Below are 27707 nucleotides of genomic sequence, written 5' to 3' on the forward strand. Positions count from 1 at the left end.
TAATATGAGAATTATTGCTTTAAATCTGAAAATCATTAACAGCACTCATTTGTTCTTGTCATTGGAGAGCAATCTTAAGAAGCTTATTGAAGAATTTGGCATGGGAAGTTTTGCTTTGCAAGAGAGAGAGAGAAAAATGGAACGTTGTGCAAACTAATATATTTGTATAAAACATAAGTATTTCATGTGCGTTTTCTAGCCTTATTTCTATTTTATTCATATAACTTTGGGAAGATACAGTAGCTCAACCAGTTTAGAATGTTTTCTGGGAGAGAGCATATTTTTAAAACTATGGAAATAATTAAATTGTTACAGTTCTGTGTATTGCTTTCTGTTAAGCAAAAGTAGAGAAGTTTTGGAAAACTCTCCTGCCCTTCTGTAGGACATGACTATGTTGTTTTGATGTGTCTAGGTGTGACTTCTCACTCTTGAGAGAGGCCCCTCCAATTAATTTTTGATTTAATGTGTTAGGTTTTCATAATAGACATTTTCTTTTTTGAGAAAAGTTATCCTTATGACCTTCTGTAATGTAGTGCCCGCTACGTCCTCCATTCTCTGAAAAGTACCATTTTGTTTTCATTATGATGTTTTCATTAATCCTTCTCCCCCTCAGCAGTGTGTAAACCTTTATTTGTCTTGGTCCAAGGCTTTATCCTTAGCATTAGAACAAAAGTAGGCACTTAGTAGTATTTGTTGGTTGAATTAATTAATTAAATGATCCCTTTCTGGGTCTTCCTATTGTTTCAGTAATTTTATCTGTTTTTAATACAATAGATTTTTGTGGCATTTTTGTATACATCAACTCCCTACCCTCCCCCACTTTTCTTTGGTGCATCAGCTGGCTAACCAGTATTTGCTTTAGCAGTATGGTTGATGCTAGATATGTAACAGGGATCGAAACAGACTTTGTCCCTGGCTTTATTCCAGTTAACATCTCTTTAATACCAAAAATTCAGGTTGGTGTCATTGCCTTATGAATAATTTCCCCTGTCTCCTATATCATGGAAGAGGTACGTATCATTGCCAGGCTTTGTTAGTGGTGTCCTCATCACAGCTAATGAAATGCTTAAGGTATGCTGAAACTTCTCTTCAGATTTTATCTGATCCTCTTTTATTTTTCTGTAGTTTTTACCTGTCTTGATCTCACAATGGAACATAGTTCTTTAGTTTTACGTTCGTTTTAGAAATTTCTACTGACCTATGTACAAATATTTTTTTAAATAATGGCTTTTTATTCACATTTCTATTCAGATAATTGCAACAAAGTCTAAAGCTTTCTGCAGCTCTATGGAAATTAATGAGATTTTTTTTCCTTCCCCTTTGGTAGAATTTTACTTGGTTAAACATATGCAAGTTTCTGACATTGATCTCAAAAATTCTTAATGGTTAAAAAATGTCATTGGCTTTTAATATTTTAAGAGTTTTATTCCATTTTTCTTCCTTTGGTTTGATTTGTAGATAATATACACCATGAATTACTTTCCCTTATTCTTCTCATTAGATTATATATTGTATTCTAAAATAGCCATAAAGCATGTTCAGTCATTTTTCTTTTGAATCCTGAGAATGAGCTTTGACCAGATGGCAGCTAGCCCTAGCTTTTTCTTTAGCCAAAATTACATCTCCATTTTCCATTAGCTCATTTATATCCTTTTTTACTCTCTTTCATTTTTATGTATTTAAAATTCTTCTAACATTCTTTAATGGTATCTTTTCTGAAGTTTACTTTAGATCACTTGAAGACTTGTGATATAAAATTGCTGGGGATAGCATTGCATTAATTTCTTTCCCATGTTCATAGTTTTTCTTTAAGAATCTATATCTTAAAAAAAGAAAAAATGTGGAGCAGCTATACAGGTCTGCATTTTAATCGTAAACAGAATCAGATTCCCTCAGTTCCAACAGCTTTGCCAGTGGTGTTTCCAACTGCTGATATTTCAGTAATTTGTTTTGTAATTTTTTTGAGCAAACCTTAACAAGAGAATAATAAAAAGAATCTTAATAACTAACATTTATTTAATACTTAATCCTGTATGCCCAGCACTGTGTACTTTACATAAATTATCTAATTCTTAACAATATTATAAGGTAAGTGATATTATTATTCATATTTTACAAGTAAAGAAACTGAGACAAGTGAGATTAAATTGACTTGCATATAAAGATATGCATTATAACTGTTTCATTTATAGTTCAAAGAAAGCATTATGAAATTATATTAATATTTTTTGAATCTGTATTTAGGTTAAAATTTTGAGTGTCTTCTTCAGTCTTTCCTGTAATTATGTATAGAATTACAACTTAATAACAATATATTAACCCCACTGAAAATATTGGAAACTGAGCTTATTTTTCGATGGCTTTTTGGAGAAAGGGGTCACGGCATTATAAATGGAATAATTTTCTTACTTGGTAAGAAAGTTAGTACTTTTAGTTTCAACAGACACTAAAAGACTAAAAATTTGTTAGGGTGTAATAATCTTTAACCTACTATTAAGATTAAGTATATAAAAATCATATGACATTAGTATAGGTTTGCAAGTAATTTAAAACATTTTTATGATTGTGGAAGTTTTTATAGCTTATTATGTTATTATCAGTAGGAGTCTTAAAAATATAGTGCTAGAAGAATTAATACTCTCGTATCATGACTCATAAAGTCAAGTTAGCATTAGACTGAAAATTTGATCTTTATACTCTACCAGGCTTGGAGTCTAAGCATAAGTTTATTTGTGGATATCTACTAAATTTTAAGGTGGTGGCTAAAATTGTCTTTCTCTAAAATTTCAACTTTTTAAAGTTTACTTTAGAGATACTAAGTTTCCTAGGCATTGATGACTTCCCATTGAGTACAGAATAGAGTCTAAATCATATTTACGATAAGCTTCATTTCATTTATTAAAAATAACTGAACATAAAGAATCCTTCTGCAAACCAGCTCCAAGGTTATAGCTCAATCTTACTGAAGTAAGGCAACCAACCACATGTTTATTCCTGGGTAACCTACAGAGTAGCTATCTATTGGATCTCATCTGCCACACAGATGATCTGTCTAACCTCCCACAAGATCCTTATTAGGCTGGAATTCCTGCTATGGGTATTCTTGCCTTAATTTTTTTAAAAATTTTTTTATGGTCCAGTGTCTTAACTACCTGCCATAATAGCTCTGTTAGGTTTGCAGATGAAGATTATGAATCAAGGTAATTTTATGCCTGAAAATTTGGATATTGTTTCTTTTAACACATTTATTCACCATGTACTCTGTGTAGGGCATCATGATAGGTATTGCAGAAAGTACATAGATTAGTAATAATCTGATAACTAAAGTCTACTGGGGCCTTTACTTTGTCAAGCATTATTCTAAATGTTTTACCACATGTATTACCTCACTTAATTTTCACAATAACTACATGACCTGGGTACTGTTATTATCTCCATTTTATAAATAAGAAAACTTAAGCAGGAATATGTAAATTGCCCAAGGAAACACAGCTAGTAAATGGTAGAATTGGGCCACAAACCCAAGCAGTTCTGACTTTACTACATTTAACCATCATATAATACTGCTTCTTAGTCCCTGCTCTCAAGGAACTCACTTGCCTAAATTGTTCTTAAGCTCTCCAGGAACTCCAAAACAGTTAGTCGGATCTGTAAAGGAAACCAAAGTGGACCCAGTGGCCAAGGCGGCCTAGCATTCTGACCAGTTTTCTAGTTTGTATGTTGACTTTCACATCATTCTAGTTTGAATAACATTCCTTTTCTGTGAAGATTCTATTTAAGACTTGTCTTTCGTAGGGTTTTGGATGTTTAAGTGAAATACTATAGTTCTGTCAATAAATGGAATGCCCTGGTAAAGTTCTGTTCAATTAAGATATGACATAACAACTAGATGCCTAATTCTTCTCAGAAATCTTATAGCAGATTCTTTTGGTTCTGGGCTGGTGGGGAAGGACTTCAAAACCATTTTAAGATGATGATAGGTAAAACAAAGAATAATGCCACTGTAGGGTTTTGATGTTCTCTTACCTTCTTCGACCAGAAGTTTTATTTTGAGATGTGACAGAGGAAAACCATTGGTCATGTTGGTGGACTTGAGTTGTTCAAATGATTATCTTCAGTTCTGACTGGATTTTCTTTTTGCTTGAGCAAAAGTCTCATGAGATTCCTCTAAAATTTTAGTTCACAAATGAATTAAGGGAAGATCAGCTGTAAGCAATGAACATGTTTCCGGAAGGAAATTGTTCCGGAAGGTTGGTAATAAACTTGTTAGTTGCAAAGATGAGTTATAAAGTCACACACACTATAAAATGGAATTAGCAATTTGGAATAGCCAAACCCCTATGGATTCTGTTCTGAGGCTGTTGAATCTCAGTATTGGGAAAATGTCTAACAGTTCCTTGAAGTTGTTTTAGTCTCACTCATAAGTATGCAATAATGCTTATAAAGCTGTCCAAGCTTTCTGACTTGAAGAGCAGAGGTTTTTTCCAAATAGTAAGGATCAGCAAATTGGCTGGTGGGTGTGAGGGGTATTAATAAGTTTAAAGTTATAATTCAGATCTGTAAAACCATTGGCTCACTTAAATATTCTGCGTTTTGTAATATCAATATTTTGCTGATATAACAACATAATGCATTTCAGGAGATTTTGGTGCCAGCAAATCGTGTGAAGATAATATTGAAAAATTCATTTGTATATTTCTCTTTCTACAAATTGAGCATTTAAATATTGCCTACATTATTTTTTTAAATATGTATTTATTTTAATACTGTGGATCACTTAATTCTTTGGGGAAATTGGCATAAAATATATTGTCAATAATTCAGATTTAATCATTTCATGTGAAAGGCACAAATTCAATTGAAATAACTTTTATTCAATGCAGAAAGTATTTTCTATTGGCAAAACTAGAGTTTTCTCTAATTTCCTGTCTATATTTTTATAAATAAAATGTATTACTTGGCTGAAATCTTAAAATTATTTTTCCCTTGGAAGTTAGAGGAATCTCATAAAGTTTTTAAATAAATTGTTAAGGATCTTGAACAGGTATTCAGTTTTGATTTAAAATAAAGCTAAGATTTGTTTTACATTTAGGCAAATATTTACATTTTTGAAAACACACTGCCTGTATGTAGTCAATATAATTTTTAAAATAACTAGCATTATGGATACAAATAATCTTTTGAAGTATATTAAGAGAAGATGAAACTACATTCATAAATCCCCTTTTATAGTTATGGTAAGATTCATTTAAAAACTATATTTGTAGAAATAAATTGTGCGAAGTAATATACATGTGAAATTTACATTTTTAGGAACTGAAAAATATAAAGTTCTATGTCATTTAAGTTGGAGACTGTCTCTCTTCAGTCAATAGGCTTGATCATCATCTGAACTGCTCTCAAGGAGTATGACCCGCCTCGATATTCGGCCCAGAATACTCCATCTTGGTACTTGCTTCTGTACTGGCCTCCTCTGTGCCACACTCCATTCAGGTTAGAGTGTGCGCAGGCGTTGTACCACCATCCTCCTTTATGAAAGTGCGCGCAGTTTCCTTTGAGGAAAAACAGAGACATCAAAGGAAAAGTTTCTTCAAAATGTGCTACTCTGAAAACTATCAAAAATTTATTTTACTTTTGGAACACTTTAATTCGAGTTTTTCTTACTAATTTCGGTTACCTTTATCTTCGTAGTTTTATTTCTTCATTTATTGTCTTACTGTTGCTTAAGTATCAGTTACTTGAAAAATCACTTGATTTGCTTTTTTATCTTGCCCTTTGCTTGCTTAGCACATTTTTTTAAAGAGATTTAATTTTCTAGGTAGCAGAGAAATAAAATGCAGGCAATGTTTGTATGTGAGAGAGAAGGAGAGATTTGGAGAGACTGGGAAGGGAAAATATGGAGTTGCTAAGGAGAGAAAAGTTTGGGGAAAATTGGATTCTCAAAATATCAACAAATAATATAGGGGCTGGCCCTGTGGCCAGGAGGTTAAGTTCACACGCTCTGCTGCAGCGGCCCAGGGTTTCCCCAGTTCAGATCCTGGGTGCCAACATGGCGCCGATCATCAGGCCATGCTGAGGCGGCGTCCCACCTAGCACAACCAGAGGGACCTGCAACTAGAATGTACAGCTATGTACTGGGGGCTTTGAGGAGAAGAAGGGAAAAAAAAGAAAGATTGGCAACGGATGTTAGTTCAGGTGCCAATCTTTAGAAAAAAAATATATGTATAAAAATAGCACTACCAGCAATCAGATGTGTTTCTGTAAATATGGCCTATCTTATGGTTATATCTCTCTTCCTTTTTTCTTCTTTTGCCAGTGTAAAATAAGTTAAAATAGAGACCTATGTGCTGCTTGCCAAGATATGACTGAACAGAAAATAAATCAGTTATCAGGGATCTCTCTTTATCTGGGCCAGAAACCTAGGTTAAAAAGGCCAAAAGTATGTGAAAATTAAATTTAAAATTATATTAAGTGGATGGCCTGATTGATTCTTTCTAAGGAGAACATTAATTTCCCCTCTGAATAAAGCTTTTTGCTCTCCTGTATCACATGTTGCACAGTCGTCTTGCTGTTCCCTTTACTGAGAAATGCCTTTACCCCATACTCTCAAATGGCTTGCTTCCTTCACTCCCTTCAGGTCTTTATTAGAATGTTTCCTTCTAACAGTAACCTTTCTTGGCCATTCCATATAAAATAGCACCCAGCCCACTCCTCGCTGCCCATCTCTTTCTGTTCCCTTACTCAGTTTTATTTTCTTAGAGAACTTGTCACCGCCTGACAAATCATTTTGTCTCCTAGAGAGTGTAAGCTCCGAAAGGGCAGGAACTTTGGTCACTGCTATGTACTCAGCACCTACAACGGTGCCTGGTGCATGGAGGGTGTCCAGTTAGTATTTGTTGGGAATTTTAGGCAGTTGAGAGTTTTATTTGCAGTTCAATGAATTTTTGTTTGTTTCCCCACCCCCACCCCAGTTGTCCCCGAGTTGTTCTGTTAGAACAACAGAATCTTGTCCAGAGTTCATACTTTGGGAATGCCTTAGATCCTAAAAGCTATTCCTTTCTGCATGTTATATTCCTTTTGACTGAGTCCAAAATTACCTTTCTAGAAAGATTTTTAGAAGCATATACTTTAATAACAAGGTTCTATTTAATGTATAGAAAAGTGGTGATTCTACAAAGAATACACATTAGTTTCTTCTTACCTGCATACATATCTTTATCTCTGTCTAGTGTGGTGAACTGTTTGCCATTGTGCCACATCATAGAGTCCCCTGCATTTCCCTGGTAAGTTCCCAGGCGCAGTCTGTAGAATTCGCTCTCAGGCTCCAGACGAAAGCTGCTATATTCTGCGTAGACTTTTTTATCACTCCAGTCTTCTAATTCAATCAACAATTTATAATTATCTTGATTGCTAAGCGTATAGATATTTTCCAGTCCAAGCCAGTATTCTCCATCAATGTTTCCAAACCCTTTCTGTTAATAAACAAAGAGCATGGGTACCTAAGTAAGCGTAGAGATAGTAAACTTTTTTGTAGGTAAGTTTAAACATTTGGTAGCATAAAGACGTTGGTCATTTAAGTGGCGATGTGAACTTCCATCTCAGTAGATCACCTCATCTTTATAAGCCCCACATAGTCACTTTGTTTTGTTTTGCTTTGCTTTCTGTTAATTTGTCAATATTTATTCACACAGCTAGCTTCAAACCCTACAAATAAGACAGAGGCTAAAGAGAATGAAAATTATTGACAGCTACTAAAATCATTAATTAATGAGCTACCCACATTGTTGAAAGGGGTTCCTGGTCTCTCTCGTACTCATGCAAAGAGCCAAATTTTTTTTCTGAAAGTATTTAGATACTTTTTCTCCCCACCACAGTCAAACAAAAAGGATGTGCAAGATTACTATGATCATTCAATAAAAATGATACTATTTTAGAACAAATTATCTTCTTTAGCTTTATTGTATGTAAAATTAATAACTATAAAATAGTAATCTTCAAAATTCCCCCTTTGAAAAATTGTAGATTAATATTTGAAAAAAAATAAGTCAATTAACTATCCTATTTCAATAAGCATTTGCCATTGTAGGTATCCAGCAGAGTTTAAGACTTGGTAAACCTGATCTTAACACTAAATGTATTTTCTAGGAGGTTATGTTGCAGGATTTTTTTTCCTAGTTACTTGTTTAGAAATGTATGCAAGTTCTGACTTGGATATATTAATGTCTTATTTTTTGCTGCCAGTAAAATTTCAGCTGAGTGAGTAATCACAGTACTTCACAATTCTGAATGAAGAATTAGCCATCTAGAAGATATAATCTTTCCCATATGCCATCCTTAAACTGAGGGTTTATATCACTTATAAAATTAGCATGATGAACATTAAAAGCATTAACAAAGACTAGTTGTTTACCTTTCCAAAACTGGTATTGCATGATTCCTCTTGTATCTGACAATCTAGGTGTACAATACTTCCCAAAAGCACCAGTGTCTGGTGTCATCAACTTAAAACATGGTGGCATGATTATCAGAGGTAACTAGTCCTAGAAAAAGGTCCATTTTTTTGAAATCCTATAGTTTATATTATTGTTTAAATACACTTGATGATGGGTAGAAATCTAGTCATAAAAAAGTAATTATTCGAAAATGAAATTAGGGGTGGTTTTTGAAAAGAATTAAATATATGTATGTCATCCAGAATGAAGGGGGGCATTTTAAAGTACATCTTCAGTTTCCTTTTTACATTTTAATTTTGACTTTAAGACTAGAGATGAGAATCATCTTTTCGACAAATGTAGGTAATGAAAAAACATATGAATACTTATTTTTAACTGTGTATCTTATTTATTGCCTAGAATGGCTGCTATTGCAAGAGCTGCTTTGTTCCATCTCTCCCCCAGGTCTGAATCACTGATTTACCTTATAATTTTCCCAATTTCTGAAGAAGTTGACAGAGCCATCCATTCTTTTCTGAATAACAGTCCAACCCCCAGGATCCAAACTGTGCTCACACCATAACTGCATCGGTCCTCTGCTGTTTTCAGGTTTAATCATATAAATTCCACTTACTGAGTGTCCAGCTTCTTTTGCATGCTGACAGTCTTTGAATGGTCCTGTAATGAAAATATTACTGGTTACCAGGAAACTTAATAGGAAAAGAGCCATATTAAGATAGTTTTTAATAAAGAGTCTTACCTTTGTATCCTTCTTTACAGATAACACTTTTTATGTATCATATACACAGTACTATAAAAGTTAAAGAAACTAAGTAAACGGATTACCCCAGTCCCACTGTCCGGAACAGAACTTGTTTCATTTTCTACTATTCTTGCAAGTTTTTGGCCATATATACATTTTTATATTGTTAGAATTCTAATACATATGGAAAATTGGCTTCTGTCTTTTTATTTTAACAAACATTTCCATGGGACTATCGTCTCCATTCTAGCACTTACAGTAGCTGTAATATCCAATTTCTGACATTGATATATCCTTGTTTATTCATTGGACATTGAAGTTTCATCTGGTTTTTTCTATTATAAATAACCTGAAAAAATGTCTTCTTATTGGCTTCATTTTTTCATATTTACTTATAAAAATGCTGTAGGATTGATTGACTGGATCAAGAGGATGTGAACGCTTTTACAGCTCTTCGTAGTGCCCAATTTACACTTTGTGAAACTTGATTTCAGTGGAACACACTAGTCCCTTGAGATACTCGGTGAAAACGAAGGACCATGGTCAAATAAGTTTTAGAACTGCTAAATATTATGTTTACCCTTTTGGAAACTAACAGTGTACATTCACATGTACGTTGACTAAAGACTAAGAAGTCCTGAAATAAACCAGAGTTTCTCAAACTCATAGAATCTTTTAACTTTCCCCCCATACTACAGTCCATAAGAATGCATTTCAGGAATGTTGGCAAAGTGCCTTTTTATAGAGTTGTATCAATTTATATGACTAATACTAATTTTCTTATTTAGTCTACACGATGACCCTGTGATAGTTTACAGATGTGACTGTAGATAAAACAGTTAACTAGCTAGTCTAAGGTCCTTAGAAGGTAATAAACCCTAGACTTAAATGCATTTCTTTCTGATCCCAGAGTCTGCTCCCATGTTATTTCATAGTTTTCTGGATTCTCTCCTTATTTTTTAATCCATTCATAAGTTCTTTATGTCTTTTAAAATGACAAAACATTTTGTAAAATCGTTTGAGTGTCTGCCTCTTGAACTTGTGATCTCCACATCTTTGGATCTAAAGAAAGATAGCTTCTAGTTAGTTTTACTGAACCTTCTTTAGTTTCACCCTTCCCCAGTGTTTTGATCCTTTGTTTTTTTAAATAAGAATGTGAAAATATTAAATGATTCAGAAATAAGAATTACCCTAAAGATTTATTAGAACAAAAAAATATAGGGGCCGACCCGGTAGCGCAGCAGTTAAGTGTGCATGTTCTGCTTTGGCAGCCCGGGGTTCACCAGTTTGGATCCCAGGTACGGACATGGCACTGCTTGGCAAGCCATGCTGTGGTAGGCATCCCACATATAAAGTGGAGGAAGATGGGTACGGATCTTAGCTCAGGGCCAGTCTTCCTCAGCAAAAAGAGGAGGATTGGCAGCAGTTAGCTCAGGGCTAATCTCCTCAAAAAAAAAAAAAAAAAAAAAAAAATATATATATATATATATATATATAGAAATTCCCATTGTCAAATTTTATATTTCACTAGAAATTTTTAAATTCTGACATGTATAATTTTTAAAAATTATGTGAAAATAGAGAGTTAAGTTCATACAAGAAAATCTGTACTATAAATATGATAACAGGATTGTTGAAAATTTGAGAAATGTGTTATCTGTACTTTGCCAAGTATATATACAGAGTCCCTTTTGGGCCTTATTGGAGTAGAATTAATCTCATTAAATAAATAGTTATACAATTACATCATTAGAAGGGGTTCTCAGAGACTGCGCTCTTCCCTCCAGATTGCTCCTTGAGGACGGAGACTGTTTTTGTTTTTCTTCTGACTTTATGTCATCAGTGCTTTAACTATTACTATGCTGTCAATAATTTTTTACGTAAATGAATCAATTAACTTGCCTTCGCATTTTAAATACTAGGGAATTGAAAACCACACGCAAAAATCAAGAGATAATGAATTTCTCTAGTCTGGATTTTTATTGTGCTTCATTGCTATTTCTCCATGTTTCACTTTTTTTAAATTAAAATACGACTGTAAGCTCTGCAGATTATTAGTAAAAAATTTGAGAATCTGGAAAGACTTAATGCTGTCTTTCTTGAATTATATTTATTTTAGATATTGAATTTTTTAATTCTAGAGTTTCAATTTGATTCTTTTTTGTAGTTTTTATTTCTCTTCTGAGATTTCCAATCTTGCATTTATTATGAACGTATTTTCCTTTAAGCTGTAATAACTGCTTAGAACTTCTTGTCCCTTCTATTCCTAGTTTGCTGAGACTTTTTATTATGAATGGGTTTTGAATTTTGTCAAAGGCTTTCTGTTCATCTACTGAGATGATGATAAGGTTTTTCTTATTTGATAATATGGTGAATTCTGTTGATTATATTTTTAATGTTAAGCCAACCTTGTATTTCTGGTATGGCCTTGACTGCTTATGGTGTATTATTGTTTTTATATATTACTGATTTGATTTGTTAAAATTTTGTTAAGAATTTATGCTTTTATCTTCATGAGGATATTGGTTAGTCTGTGAAAGCTCATAAATAGGTTCTTAAGCTGAGGAAGACTATGATAAAAATAATATTTTAAGCTTATCGGACTGGCCATAAATTAGATCACATTCCATTTAAATTCAACGTGAATTATTTTTGTATTATCTACCTTCTGAGTTATTGAATTTAAATTACAAAGTATTCAGAGCCTTTAACACAATGCTTAAGAAAATAGTCATCATCAGTAATTGTTAATTTCCTTCTTTTCCCCTTCATTGCTGAAGTAGTAGTAGGTTATTTAATAATTCAAATAGCTTATTTAATAAATATGTGCTTATTTAATTAATAAATATAATATGGCTAATCAAAGATGAATGTATAGTCATTTCTACTGTCAAGAAATAACGTTATTTCTGGGACAGCATAGTGGTTAAATTTGCGCACTCTGCTTTGGCGGCCTAGGGTTCACGGGTTCGGATCCTGGGTGCAGACATACACAATGCTCATCAAGCCATGCTGTGGTGGCATCCCACATACAAAATAGAGGGAGATTGGCACAGATGTTAGTTCAGGGACAATCTTCCTCAAGCAAAAAGAGGAAGATTGGCAACAGCTGTTAGCTCAGGGGAAATCATCCCCACCAATAAAAAAAAGAAACAACATATGCCTGAAAAACCTCATGTTCTGCAAAATCATGCACTAAAAATAACAGTTGATGTTAGCTGTTAGCATACTTTGTATTCAGCTGCAGTTACTCGTGGCATAAACATTAACATGCTTGGAAGAAATCCCATACGAACCAATGTGACCTCTTTGTTTTACTGATATTATTCTACTTTTTTACCAGTCACATGTGAGCTACTTTACATTACAGAAACATGTATTGTAGTCAAGTCAGAGAAGGGTAGAGAGCTTGTATTTCAGATAGGAGGAAATTTATAAAATTTTAGTTTTGTATGTGGGAGTGAGATGGAAAAGTGAAGTATGATTTTCATGTCCGTTTTTATTTTGTGGGATGCATAGTAGTATATTTATTTGTTTACTCATAGAACTCCTCATGGGCAAGGACTGTATCTTTTGGTTGTGTATCCACAGTTTAAACTTTTCCATAATTTCCTCAGTTCTGCATTATTTTTTCTAGAAAATGTCTTTTCTGCATCTGCTATAGGCTAGAAACTGTTTTAGTCTCAAGGGATAAAGAACCATAGAGTGAGGTCGGAAGTGGGGAAAGTGGCAAATAGAGAGATAATTCCACTGCAACGTGACAAGTACTTTGATGGAGTGACGCAGGGCACATGGGAACACTGGGTAAAAAATAGCTAACCCAGAATGGTGGGGAAGAGATCCGAGTCTACCTATATCTGAGCTGAGTTTTGAAGATCAAGTAGGAGTTAGGCTAGTGGGGGTAGATGGTGTGTTCAAAGCCACACATGGGTAATGTGCTCTGGACGTGGAGACAGAAGAGAGCTTGGTGTTATAGAGGAGTTACAGAGTTTAGTAAGTATGAAATGTAAATGTCTGAGAGTGATACTTGGAGCTCTTGAAGTAGACTGCAGAGTTGAGACTGATTTCTTCAGTTTAAAAATGCAGTCATCATGGTTATTTCCAAAGTTAGCCAGAGTGTTTCTAAGTTGTCACTTTCAGAATAGTCAAGGTTATCTGAGGAACATTGCTCTTATTTTTAAACCTGTTTAGTATTATAGTTAATGCACACATGAAGTGGTTTTGTTGCAATACACGTAAATATTTCTCTCATTTCACAAATTTGCTTAGTCTATGAATGTCACCTTTGTATCACTTATTTTATGAATGTCATCTTTGTAAATGTTTTCACTCATTTCTGTGCAGTTTTGATAGTTTACATTTTATATTTAAGTATATATTCACAAGTTGGACTTTCATTAGGTTGTTTGAATTGGTGTAAAATATTTAGAAACATCAAGCTTTTGAATGTTGACAGAATATTTGTAAAATACCATTTGTTCCTTTTCTGCTATTTAAGCCTTTGGATGTTTAAGCAAATTGGAAAGCTCTGGATTTTCTGGATCCAGCTTTGATTTGATAAGACTTCTGTTTATGCAAATTTAAGATTATCTTCAGTTCTAATTTTCAACCCACTTTTTATAGTGGGCTTCATGTGTACAGTTTGGATGCGTGTTAGACTGAGTTGATATAAAGGCTTAGGAAAATTTAGTTGAAATCCTTTTCCAGAACATGTGGATAAAATTAGCAGTACTTACAGCTACTTTTTTCTCCTCAGTAAAGATAGAAAATATCAGAATTTAGCATTTTATTTTTGTAAATAAACCATTAACTTGTCTTAGCCCAGTGTATACTGTTAATCTTGGCAGAAATAGTTTCTGATTATTACTTGCATATCTTATTTACTTTCTGCTCTAGAATTAGATTATAAATCATTCTTCTGTTAAGTGTTTTTAGTACTTTCTCTGTACCGTAAAAAACATTGCTTAATGGGAATTCTTAAATGACTAGTAGAAAAGTACCAGCTTTGTTTTTGAGAAGTCAGATTTAACTTGCTGGTTTGCATATTGTCAGAAATAAATTAATTGACATATGTTTCAGGAATTTGTTCATAAGGGTTCAAAGGTTATAGACTGGAAGTACCTTTCTTTTAAAATAGGAATTTTATTAACCTTTTTCTTGCATTGAGTAATCTTGAAATAGTCTTCATCTTCCATGACACACAATTGGATTCTTCTCAAGGCAGGAAACTGGGATTCTGTACATTGAATTTGAAGGACCAGTCTCTCTCTTCCTCATTTTATTTGATGATTAAAGGTTGTATAGGGCTAACAAACTCCAGTTAATGGATCTGATTCACAGAAAGAAAAATATTGACCAGTCATGCCACATTATTTCCCAACATGTATTTTTCATTAAGAACCCATAGTCTGAATAGAACAGTGGGTTAAAAAAGAAAAAGGAAGGGCTGGCCCAGTAGGGTAGTGGTTAAGTTCATGTGATCAGTTTCCACAGCCTGGGGTTCATGGGTTCGGATCCTGGATGCAGACCTACATACTACTCATCAAGCCGTGCTGTGGTGGCATCCCACATACAAAAAAGAAGAAGATGGGGACAGATGTTAGCTCAGGAACAATCTTCCTCAAGCAAAAAGAGGAAGATTGGCAACAGATGTTAGCTCAGGGCGAATCTTCCTCACCAAAAAAAGAGAAAAAGAAAAAGGATTTCATACTTTGAATAGCACCTTTACTGGGAACCATCTTTAACATACCTGTCCTTTTTCTACAAAGGAACTGTTTAATTACTTAAGTTTAATTAAGTATAAGATAAATATATTCAACAGTATTTCTGGAATGAGAAGTTTGAGGCAAATACTTTCTAAAGTGACAATAGATTCTTTCTTGTAATAATATTAATTACTTTGTTTATTCATCTGTAAGTTTAATATGCAGTTAGCAACTTGACCTTTTATTTTTGAAATTACTAAAGAATTTATCAGTCTTTTTCATAACTGGTTAGTAGAAAAATATTTGAACACCTCGTTTGCTTTAACCAGTCTTCTTTAGTTGTTTTGTTTTAAGTGTTAATATAAGGATTACACTGAAACCAATTGAATCTTAAAGATTTACTAATAGGAAATAATATAAATAATTGAAAATTAGCTTTTTACTCCCTAAAAAGCATATTTTTACTTTCTGATGACTGCTTTTCAAGTTTAGCTTTTAAGCTTACCTTTTATGTCCCCATACATGGCAAGGCAAGGCAAGTATAAGGACGTGCACAAAAAATGTAATTATGAATGATGGTTAGAGCGTACACAAGCATTTTCACATGCGTCACCTCATTTAATCATCACAACAACCCCTTTTACAAAAGAGGCAACTAGGCCTCAGAAAAGCGCTCCCAGAATCCAGGTTTCATGGTACTGAGATGTGTGCTCTAACACACTGTGACGGCACTTTCTCAACTCCGTTCACCTACAAGGAATGAACTTATTTTTATAAACATACCATTTGTAAAAGAGCAATTTTTTTTTGGTAAAAGACTAACCCAAAATGCAACCACTGAATAACATTAACAGTTAAGAGTTTATTGATGGCAACTTGCCAGGTGTATAGTTACCTTGCCAAACATTTTGTTTTTATTGTAGAGGGAGGGTAATGTTTCTGGAGATAGTTTATTTTAAACTAACAAAATTATTCTGTTATTTGCTATAAGTTGATAAGAAGTTTGTTCTTTTGAGGTGCGTTTTTCTCTTATAACCATTTTTGAAAGGAAATATAAAATTGCCTGTCATTACAACACCTTTTTTCAAAAATTATGGTCAGTTATAAATAATGTAAAATTTACCAACTTAACCATTTTTAAGTGTACAGTTGAGTGACATTAGTACATTTTCATTATTCTGCAACCAGTCTCCAGAACTCTTTCCGTCTTGGAAAACGGAAACCCTATGCCCATGAAACAGCAGTTCCCATTCCACTCTCAGCCCAGCCACTGGCAATCACCATTCTACTTTCTGTCTCTGTGAATTTGATTACCCTAGGAATCTCATATAAGTGGAATCATACAGTATTTGACTTTTTGTGGCTGAGTGAACACTTTTTAAGTAATACCTACACATTCTGCATTTAGAGAACATGTGCAGGAACCTCTTGGTGCCAGAAGCATATGGAAGTAGAGCAACAATCTTCCATCCTTGCCCTTTTTGTGCAAGTACCCAAACAGCTTAGACCTATTCTCCAGTCTGATGAAGAAAGGCTTTAACACATTATATATAAAGAAAAGAAAGTAGCAAGTCTGTTTATTATTGCTTGTAGTAATTTATATTTGATAAGACTCACAGAATATTAGAACTAGAAAGGATGTTAGAATCATCTGGTCCAACCAGTGTTCTCATTGTACAGATGAGGGAAAAAGACACAGGTGGGCAAAGTGACCTACAAAGGCAATAACAAAGGAAACAAGTTTTCTTAGTTCTGTGTACTTTTCCTTACACGTGTAGCTAATTATGTCCTTGACTTTCAGAGACCAACATTTATAGAATAAAATAAGTAAAAAGTGAATTTTTACTTATAACAGCAAATGAATAATAAATAACCGAAAAGGCTATGCCTGTCCTTGATTTTTACATTAAGGATGGTTTATTAGGGATATATATACACCTTTGTTTCATTAAAACAAAAGTTGGGGGTGTTTTTGTCTTTTTTGAAGATTGGCACCTGAGCTAACATTAACATCTGTTGCCAATCTTTTTTTTTTTTCCCTCCTCTTCTTCTTCTTCTCCCCAAAGCCTCCCAGTACATAGTTGTGTATTCTGGTTGCAGGTCCTTCTGGTTGTGGAAAAATCTGTTTAATGGGACTTTTGATATGCTAAATCCCTAGCCTGGGATTTAATTCTGTAATATTAGATTTTTTCTTGCACTACAGCTCAGTGTATAATAAAACCTAGAATTGATATGTCTCGTTTTATATAAGCATTTTTTAGTGTGTCAGTGTGTTAATTTGTGAATAATCATTTCTTCTAGAATTGGTAACATCATCCATCTATATAAGATTCAGCACCCTCAGAAAAGACTCCATAGCAGTCATCTCCATACTTACATAATTGTCTGCCCTTTCAGTTAAAAAAAATTCCACATACTTCAGTTATGTTTATTTATAAATGATATGTACAAACTAGTATACTAAGTTGTATACATTAAAAGCTTACACAGAACATACATTTTTTTAAAAGATATGAAAAGTAAATACATATTTTTCTTTTTATATCCAGTGGATCATTTTGTACACATCTTTCCTTTGGAAGTCAAAGGGTGTGGGGATATTAATAGTGATCATCATTTACCAATTTAATGGTACTCTAGCCTGTCATTACTGAGCATTAGAATGGTATAAAATGAATGAATCCAGTACAATATAGAATGTATGAAAGTACTCTCATGGAGGTCTTTGGAATGACAACTTTAAGAAGCTCTATAAAAATGTGATATCAAGTCAACCAACATTTATTTAGCATTTGCAAATGAGATACAATATCCATCTGCCAGGAAAGAGGCTTATATTATAGTTGGAAGGCATTTTACTTAGATGTATATATAGGTACTATGTGTACATGTAAAGATACCTGATAATTCAAGAGGGAATATAAGAAATATTGTAGGGACTGGCCCAGCGGCACAGTGGTTAAGTTCACACACTCTGCTTTGGTAGCCCGGGGTTCTCAGGTTTGGACCCCACGTCTGCTGACCTAGCACTGCTTGTCAAGCCATGCTGTGGCAGCATCCCACATGAAATAGAGGAAGATTGGCACAGATGTTAGCTGAGCAACAATCTTCCTCAAGCAAAAAGAGGAAGATTGGCAACAGATGTTAGCTCAGGGCCACTCTTTCTAGCCAAAAAAAAAACCAAAAAAAAACGCATGTTATAAAGAGAGAGACATTCATGGAGAGGAGCAATCACTTTCAGTCTGTGAGAGTCAACAAGGGCTTCAAGGAGGAGTTGCAATTTTATTTTATTTTGTGTTGATCTGAGCCTTATAATTTGAATAGACAGAAAGCCTGGAAAATATATAGAAGACAATGAGTTGATTCTTTTTATTGAAGCAGATGGTTTTTGTAAATGAAATTAATAAAAGGAAAGGTAAAGAAGTAGGATTGATTCTTTTGAGGAGGATATTCTTACCCAGGCCAAGCAGATTGGACTTTTCCTGTTTGCAGTGGAGAAGTGCTGAGCAGAAGTGTGATGTGATCAAAGTGGTGGTTTAAGAAGACAGAGCTGTTGGCAGTATAGAATATATTTTGATGGAGGGAGAAAAGAATTAGAGAGACCAGTTGGCAAGCTGTTATACAGTTCTTAGTAGGAATTAACATTTGAGTGCCAGGCACAGTTTTAAGCTCTCTTCAAGTATTAAATTCTATGAGGTAAGTACTGTTATTATCCTCATTCTACAGATGAGGAAACTGAGGCACAGAGCAATTCTTCACCCCTCCTCAAGGTCACACAGCTAGAACTCCAGGAAGTCTCTGTCCTCTAGCTGCTGCCATAGATTATTTGCATCTAAGTTAGAATTCTGGCTCTGAATAGAAATGAGGGACACATCCATGAAAGACTGAAAAGCAACATGGATAGAATTCAGCTGTCTATGTGTGTGGGGCAGGAGAGAAGTGTCAAAGATGAGCTGAACAAGTTCAGATGGATGGTAACATAAAATAGAGAAGTCAAAGTCAATTGACCCATCGGTTTTACTTACAGAAATTTGTCCTAAGGATATAATCATAGAGAAAGAAAAAGAAGAACAAAATTATTTTTAAAAGTTATAAGAATATTGATTACCGTATTTATGAGAGGGAAAAAATTGAAAGATTTGAAGGTTGTTACTAAAGTGTTAACTTTATTTCTGAGTATTTGGATATTCGGTGAAGCTTTTTAAAAAGTTTATTAGTATTTTCTGTATTTTCTTCACTAAATATGTATTTCTTTTATAATAATTCACTTATTTCTGAAAGGAGAATACTAGTTTGGGGAAAAGATTATTTTAGGGTTTCATTCATTCATTCATTCCTCAAGTATTTATGGTAGTGCTTACAATATGCTGGGAACAATATGCCAAATCGGGTCCTGGCTAGATGTTTGAGCTAGAAAGTGAAAAGTCTTTTCATTTCTCTTCCAGAAGCATTCAGTCCAGCAGGGAGAAAGACACACAAACAAGTGACTCCAGTCTAATGTGATAGAGAAAACATGTGCAAGGAGGGGGCAGCAATTTTGGGGGAAAAGCCATCTAGATATGTTTGTTTGGATCTGGGAAGGTGTAACATTTAAGATATTTAGTTAAGTCTTGAAATCTGCCAGGTTGACAGATAAGCTGAAAGAAGTCATTTCAATAGAGGAAGCAACAATGTGTGAGGCAATAGTAGAATACTGAGATGCAAACATCCTATTTTGGTTAGGGTTAGGAGGGAGCGCCCTGCAGGAGACATCTGAGCAGTGGTGGTACTTGCAGCCTTGAAGGTGTGTGAGTCCTCTAAAGTAGAATATCTTGAAGAAAGCCTTTTTAAGCCATAGGAGAAGGAAGACGATGCCAGTGAAGGACCTAGAGAAGCGGAAGAGTTAGCATAGTATGACTGGAGGCCCAAGAAAGCAGAGGTGCGAATGGTCAGTGGTATCCTCTGCTGCAGACACAACCACTTTGTGATATATTTCCAGTCTTTGTCTTTGTTCTGTGTTTTTATTATTGTTGAAAATTATTTCGTAGTCTATGTGCAGTTTTATGTCTTGCCTTTTCAATAAGTGAATGAACTCTGGTTTATTTCCTTTTTTTACTTCCGGGCGTTTGGATTTTTCCTTCCACTCTAAGGAAACAAATCGAATTGTAAAGAATTCGGGAGAATGGCTTATAGGAAAATGAGTGCAGATGTAAAATGTTCAGAAAGTTAGCCATGTACTTACTAAACTGAAACAGAGGTGAATTACTCTTTTTTTTTTAAAGATTTTATTTTTCCTTTTTCTTCCCAAAGCCCCCTGGTACATAGTTGTATATTTTTAGTTGTGGGTCCTTCTAGTTGTGGCATGTGGGACGCCGCCTCAGCATGGCCTGATGAGCGGTGCCATGTCCGCACCCAGAATCCGAACCGGTGAAACCCTGGGCCAGCAAAGCAGAGTGTGCGAACTTAACCACTTGGCCATGGGGCCGGCCCCCAAATTACTCATCTATATTCTGGCATCTAGATCAGTGACTGTTATGAATGAATGAAGGAAGGAAGGAATGAAATTAAGAAATAGAGGTAGAGATATTAGGATCAATTCTAGGGGGTTTTTTTATGGTAGTAAAAACTTCTTTATACTTATATGGGTACAAGGGACAAATTGTAGTTTTGTTTAGCCTTGGAAAATAGGAGGGATACCTTTTCCTCTTGAGGGCGAGAAGGCATGGATTTTGTGCAGATGTTTTCAAGCTAGGAAAGAACAAGGAACCTAGGACCTGAGTAGACTTCATCTTAGTGCAGCAGTAAATGATGCCTGTGCTGCGTGAGAGTGGAGGCAAGGAGGAGGTGTAATCATAGGCTTAAGGAGAGTGAAAGCAAATTTTTAAATGCTTCTTTTGAGAAGGATGATGATGGGAAGAGCAGCAAGAGGTAAATAAAAGGATTGTTGAGCAGCAATGAGGACCCAGCTGGAGGCCAATAGGATGGTTATCGAGGTTAGGAGTGGATTGTGGACTCATTCCTGTCTGAATCAATGCTAGAAACTTAGATTATAAGAATTTGGATGGAAGACTACTTTTTTCACAGAATATACTGTTTTTATAAACTCTTAGATTCATAGATGTATTAAGAGATGTATTTAAATTCAATTCTTGATTAATAGAAAACAATAGAAATTTAGTGTTCATGTATAATTACATCAACAAAGTGCATAATAAGCACTTATTATGAGCATTGTTTCATAAACCATAAAACATATTAACCTCATACTTTGATTTTTAACAGTAAGAGGTGACTCACCTTCATTGATGAAAGTTACTGGTGGTCTCTTGAAAGGGCTTTTGGTGGGAGAAGTTGCCAGATCTGGTAGTGGCATTAAATCTCTAGGATAACCTGGATCCCTCTGTATCTCATTACTTCCCAGCAGACCAGGAGTATACTGGTGACTGTTAGGAATATGTTGTGGCACCACCTGGACAAGAGGAGGAGACACATGGGGGTCTTGTCGGGAAAATATCCTTAAGCACTGTTCTTCCAACAAAGTGATCATCACAGATTGGTTATTGACAAGATCAGTCAAAGAAGCATATTTCACCTCCAGTTCCCTGTACCTTGTTGCCATCTTCAACATTTCTGTGGTGACATTGAGGATTTTATTTTCCAACTGAGAAAGTTCAAGTGAATTATCCCTCTTACGGATAATCTCATGTAATAGTTGCATATAGAGTTGAGTAACACGAGAATTCATGTTACGGCTTTCTTTTCTCAGCAGCTTTACCTCATTCACAATGTTTCCATCTACATCCACCACCAGTTGCAGGACATCTATCTCCCGCTTCTGCCTGGAGAGCACGTCCTTCAGGTTTTCAAGGTCCATCCTGGTGATCATGTGTTTAATGGTACCTGCATCTTGTCCTTTGGTGTTGACACAAATTGGCCCTGTTATTTTTTGTTCGGGTACCAAGAATGTGTATGCACATTTCTTTGCTTCCTCTTTACCTTCTGTGGCGCGAGGGTATCTCCTCTGGGTTATTTTTTTTATTTTGAACTGTCCTCCTCTGCAATGTCCACTGCCCATTAGTAGGAAGAATAGCACACTTAGCGTCCAGATAAAAGCCTTCATTTTGAAATGAGGTTGTTTGATGTCTTTTAAAAAAACAAGACAATGAAGGGAAAAAGTGAAAAGAATTAATATTAATGTACTTTCGAAGTCAGTAGTATAAAAAAGCATTTAAGGGAAAGAGTGAGTATCTATTGGTGTTGATGAATTGGGCCAGAATTAATGCGATTGATTTCTTAAATGCAATATTTAGTGCCTTCACATTTGTTTAAAAATTGGGTTTCAGAGAACAGCTCTCCAGCTACCACCTTATTATAATACTTTTTGTACCCCAGCTCAATGAGCAGATTCTGGTGAGTTCACACTGTGTGTATAAGGCATACTCTTAGGTGCTCTTGGGGCTTTTGAGACCCTAAGAAGGCAGCTTTCTTACCTTTAAAAGCTTGCTTACTATCATAAGACTCTGAAACAGGTAGGCAATGTTTGTAAGGCATGAATTAAAACATTCTTCCCTAACTAGTGTTAAAGTTACCCAAGTGACTTTACTAGTCAATGTTTTATTGTAAGGTTTCAACTAAATTGGTCCTCTCTAATAAATATACTTTGTATCTATCAAAGAAACATTTTTAGACCAATCTAAAGCCAGAAAGTTTTAGCATCTCCGTTGTTGTTTTGTAGCGCATTCTGTTGGGATTAGTGGGAAGTTTGAAGAGTGAGGAATGCTTGCAGTCATTACTGTGGTGGTTGTGTTTCCTAAATCATCATCATGTATGTGCTCTGAGCTTATAAATGATTCCGCGGGTTCATTTTTCTACCAGAGCTGCTACTGAACTGTATTGTGGTAAAATGTTAATAATTTTCTGCAACCATTACCAAAGAAGGAAACTATCTGTAATCGAAGAGGACTGTTGGAAAGTGCTTTAGAGACCATCTCACTCGAGCACCTCTTTGCACCAATGTGCGTGTTGAAGGCCAAGGCCACACAAGTAGGTAATATTAGAAGCAGGTCTAGAATTCGAGTTCCCTGGCTCTTCAGTCGGTGTTTATAGCAGTGCCACATACACTAAAGTGTGTGCTTGGAATGTTCCATTTTTGCTATGGCAGATGAGACGTTTGTTGTTTATATACAGTTTCTATAGAAATACTAGAATTAGTTCCAAAAACCAAAGCTTCTTCCTTTCTCTTCAGTTACCTCCCTAAAGCAGTAGCAGTAGGGGATGAGACGTGTCACTCCTTCAGCTTCGTGAGCAAGCTGCTGTGTAGAGCCCACCCTCCGCAGCAGTAGATACCCTAAGACAGCTTTTCTACCCCGTTTTCCACCCAAGTACTTGTTTTTTGACTTGAGAAGCCAGGTCCCAAGTTGATTATGCCTACTCTTAATAATAGCAGCACAATAATAACAATAGTTCATACTTAATTGTGTCCTTGTTAAATGCCAGGCATTGTTTTAAGACCTTTACATTATTAGATCATTTACTTCTCGGAACTATGACCCTCTGAGGTAGATTGTTACGATCCTCATTTTCAGATGAAGAAACTGGCATCCAACCTTACCCATAGTCTTCTGAGAAATGGAGCCAGAATTTGAACCTAGGCAGAAGATTGTAGAGTTCATGTTTTTCATTAACCACTGCATCGTATAACAATGTAGCCTATCCTGTTTTCTATCACCAACACTGTAACAATCCCTTATAGTTATGCAGTGCTTAACACATGTTAACTGTTTGTATTCAAAGCAACACTGTGAAGTAAGTATGTACCATTTTGCAAAGGAGTAAACACCTGGAGAAGCTAAAACACTCAAATGGGATTCAGATCTTCTACTCGTAGCTTTTCTAGACCTGTGATTTTTATCCTAGTCGTGTCATAACTACAGAGGAGTCTTGACAGTGTGTTTCCCTTTTTTCACAGTCTTTTCCTGGTTTATATCTCTTTACGTTGACCCATTACTTAATTATGCAAAAGCTTTTGTGGACCATTTTTGTTAGGCTGTGTTTTCATCATTTTTATATCCCAAACTTTTCTGCTGTCATTCCTTTCCCTCCATATGCATTCTGTCAGTTGATAGTTATGTGTCTAACATGTGATTATGAATCCTCCCCAAAATGAAGGTTGTGTCAATGAAATATGGGCTCTTCCACTGTAGTTGTAAAGATGACTGCTACTTTCTAAAACTCCTTACTTGGGTGTATTCAAATGAGTAGTGTTTTCAAAATGAAGTGATAATGAAAATAAAGCAAAGAATGGATGGAGTGTGGAGAATTATTTTATTTTACTGATATAATCAAGATAGGAAGGATGAACATGGTAATATTCCGTGTTTATATCAGAGGCCCTCTATTGCTGACTGATATCCCAAAGCGTGCGTGGATGAGTACTTTTAGTTTTCAGTTTTTATACTTTGCCTTCTGATATCAGTAGGAAATTTAGAGCTTAAGAATTGTCTATTTTATTTTTAAAAAGGCCTTTTGCTATAGTAGAGTTACCTATAACCAAAAACCAGTAAAAGATTTGTTTTATTTGTGGAGTCATGGAAGACTGAGGGCAGTAAAATAGAAACCATCAGCTTCCTGGGTAAATGTACAGCATTTCTCCTACATAATTCACCTGGTGCTCAGATCTACTCATTTCACTTTAATAATAATGGAAACTCTTAGATCACGACATTATTTAAATACTAATCTACTATGAAATAAGCTACCAAAACAAGGAAAATTCAGAAAGTATCATGAAACTTCAAAACAAGTAGAATTTTATGAATAATACTCTGATTGAACATGTTGTATTCCCACCAGACACAGATTTTTCTAGAACTAAGAGTATGTAATACAAGACTGTTGGTGTGACTTTGCCTCAGCGTTGTGGAAGAATGAAAATGTCAACTTCCGAATCTAAATTAAAAGGGCAGGAGCTTCCTTTGCTGTCTTCTGCCTTGGCTCCTTGTGGGCCCCATACGGTTAAATCATAAGTCAGTCACTGCCTACCTTGAGAATGGGACCTACTTTAGTATTTAGAGGAGGCAACTAAAAGTTTGCTTTTTAAAATAAATACAATTCCCTTATCCTTAGAAAAGTAATGACCTTGTTGTCACCTAAAGCAGAATAAGAAGCCACGTTTCTTAAGTAGTAGACCAGCTCCATCATGAGTACAGAACTGGTTTGAAAAATACATTTACCATTACATTTTCTGAAAACATTCTCTCCTATTTAATATTTTCCCACATATGTTCAGTTTTAAAAGTGAAAGATCCATAAATCTGTGTTACCTCATAAAACCTTTCTGTATATGTTAAAATTTTCCAAGGTCCCAAGAGAATGTTATAAATTAGTTACAGTATACTTAAGTTTAAATCTATGTCTCTGCTTGGTTTTTAGACAAAAAAGAAAGTCTTCCATGCTTTGGGTTAATTTTATTGGTACTCTGTCTCTTCGTAGTTGCTACGTTGCCAGCTAGTAGAAGAAATAAAAGTCAAGATTTACTTCCTTTCAGATGGTAAACACACAGAGGCATTTCACTGGCTGTGTCCTGCACTGCAAACAGCGTGGGGCGGTGAACTTACATTTATGAAGCATTGGAGATACCTCAGATAAAGAACTTCTAGATTGTGAATTATGTTCTGGGAAGAGACTTGGGGACAGTCTCATCCTCCAGAGATATTTAAGAAAGGGATAACTATTTATCTGCATGATTTGGGTTTCAGATTAAATGCTTTCCTAAGGCCTCAGTAAGAACTGAGGTTTAATGAGGTCCTGCACTTTTCATAGCTAACAAGAAAAAAGCAAGAGATAACATTATTTCAGATCCAGTGTTGCTTAGAAATTTTACCAGAATTTCTTGTGGAATGTGTTTAGCAGAGATCCTTCCAGTATTTAGAGTTTTGAATCTTTAAGGAAAGGACATGAAAGTAAAGTTGAAGAAATCTTAGCTTTACCATTTTTTACTTGTTAAGGATTCTTACCATTAATATCTTTCAATTATCTTTTAAAAGGACAGAGGATCCCCATATCATAACTAGACTTAGATTTTTGGTGTTAAAGCTTACTATTGGTAACTAGTAATTTTATTTTTAATAGTTTTCTTATTACAGTTAAACAAAGCCCCCAGATAGAATATTGAAAGAAACCTCTTGTGTATGGTTACCAAAATTATTGCTATCTAAAAATATTATATATTTTTGGTCTTTTAATTAATCTATTTAAGTAATTGTCATCTTGTGGGTTCTTATTTCCTATGGTTAATGCTGACTACTTACATCATACTTCTGCCACATATTATTTTTCTCCTTAATTCTAACCTGTAAGCTTTCAGGGTTTTTTATGTATCGATAACTTTGCTTTCTCAAATAATTCCAATTATAGCAGTTTTAATTTCTGTTACTCAAGTTAAATTACTATTACATGTAAACCTGGAAAACTATTTAAAATTTTGAGTGTTAGCAAGAAATACCATTGACTTATCTTAAATCTTTACAAGAATTTCTGCTTAATATTTGCTTGTACTATAATTGAGGTATTATTGCAAAGCCTTTCAGTTATTTTTATATCTTTCTAGCTATGTGAAGAGAGATTAATCTTGTTTACGACTATTTTCTTTAGTTTGTATCCCTCTGTTTTTAATTACTGTGCTACAAACCTTATACATTTAATGTTACTTGTTAAAATTTCTTTCTAGTGTCCCTAAAGCACTTATTTTCTGAAACTCAGCATGTATGCATCAGTCTATAAGCATATACACTAAATATCATTAAATCGAACCTCAAATAATGCATTAATCATCATAAAGTACATAGTGACCAGTTTTCACATAAAGTTGCAAAAGGCAAAACCTTTTTCAGATGAAATAAATTCTAGTATATTCCAAAATTCTTTAATAAGAGATTTTGAAATTTCTACTACAAATGTAAAATAATTATGCATTTTGATATACATAGAATTTTTAAGTAAAAATAAAAGAAATATTAAAATACCTTTTTGCATCTGTCGAGAGAGCAAACCCAGAAACTTGCTGCTCTTATTCTTGCTCTTAAAAATCAGTGGAGAAGTTTGCTCGTCTGTGACTTTAATGGCAACTGCATTTTTGTTTTGGACCGTTGAATCCAAGCTGTAATAAGGAACTTCTTTTTCTTCTTACAACACTAATCAATTGAATTTGACAAGCCACCTATGTAATTTTAAGTAGTATAGTGGAAGTTCTGGTCTGTGGGCTGTCTTTAATCCAGCAGAGAAAGCATTGTGGTTTTGCTCTGTCTGCCACATGGAGAAATGCAGTAACCAGCTGCAGCTGACCCAGATTGTATATACAGTACCCTTGAATAGTGATTCCCTCTCTTTCTCAGTAGACTCGAGTTCAGCCCACATATTACGTCACCAAAAAATTGCTGGAGACTGGGGGAAAATGTCCTCCTTAGGATTTCCTCTCTGTGGCCTTAAATAGGGGTGGGGGTAGTGGGATCAGCAGGAGGTTGAATAGCTTGGAACAAGGAGAGACTGTGTGTGCAGGTTGAAGGAAGGGCACCATCTGGAAACAAACTATCATAGTTCAGCGGGCAATTATAAAACAAACATTTTAGTCTGCCGGCCAGAGATCTTTTAAGTTGAATACTGAAAAAATAGTACTCAACTTCACTTAGAAGTAGTTGCAGGCTGATGTTTGTTTTTTGTTACAAAAGAACTAGAGTTAGACTTTGTTAGGAGGCGGCCACCTAAATAATATAATACTCTGTGTAGCCTAGAAGAATTTTTAAACATTTTACTGAGTTGCCATTTCAGAAG

The 27707-nt window shown here is 34.8% G+C and overlaps 2 protein-coding genes across 27 annotated transcripts in view; one reads left to right on the forward strand and one right to left on the reverse strand.

Annotated features, from left to right (window-relative positions):
- The window catches only part of RALGPS2 (Ral GEF with PH domain and SH3 binding motif 2), a 156108-nt gene that overhangs the window by 86704 nt on the left and 41697 nt on the right, over positions 1-27707 (forward strand). The window lies entirely within an intron of this gene.
- Positions 1999-27538, reverse strand: ANGPTL1 (angiopoietin like 1). Of its 2 annotated transcripts, none has more exons than XM_001498660.6 (5): positions 26903-27538; positions 21177-22022; positions 8917-9110; positions 7202-7472; positions 1999-5552 (listed from the first exon to the last, which is right to left on the reverse strand). In XM_001498660.6, exons 1-5 carry the CDS (start codon positions 26910-26912, stop codon positions 5365-5367), a joined length of 1509 nt encoding a protein of 502 aa, XP_001498710.3. In that variant the 5' UTR covers positions 26913-27538; the 3' UTR covers positions 1999-5364. The 2 variants fall into 2 exon arrangements, with proteins under 2 accessions (XP_001498710.3, XP_070123887.1); XM_070267786.1 differs by having other exon boundaries at positions 2874-5552; positions 9067-9110; positions 26903-27269.

This window comes from Equus caballus, chromosome 5 (assembly GCF_041296265.1).
Source record: "Equus caballus isolate H_3958 breed thoroughbred chromosome 5, TB-T2T, whole genome shotgun sequence".
In the NCBI taxonomy this organism is placed as follows: Eukaryota; Metazoa; Chordata; class Mammalia; order Perissodactyla; family Equidae; genus Equus; species Equus caballus.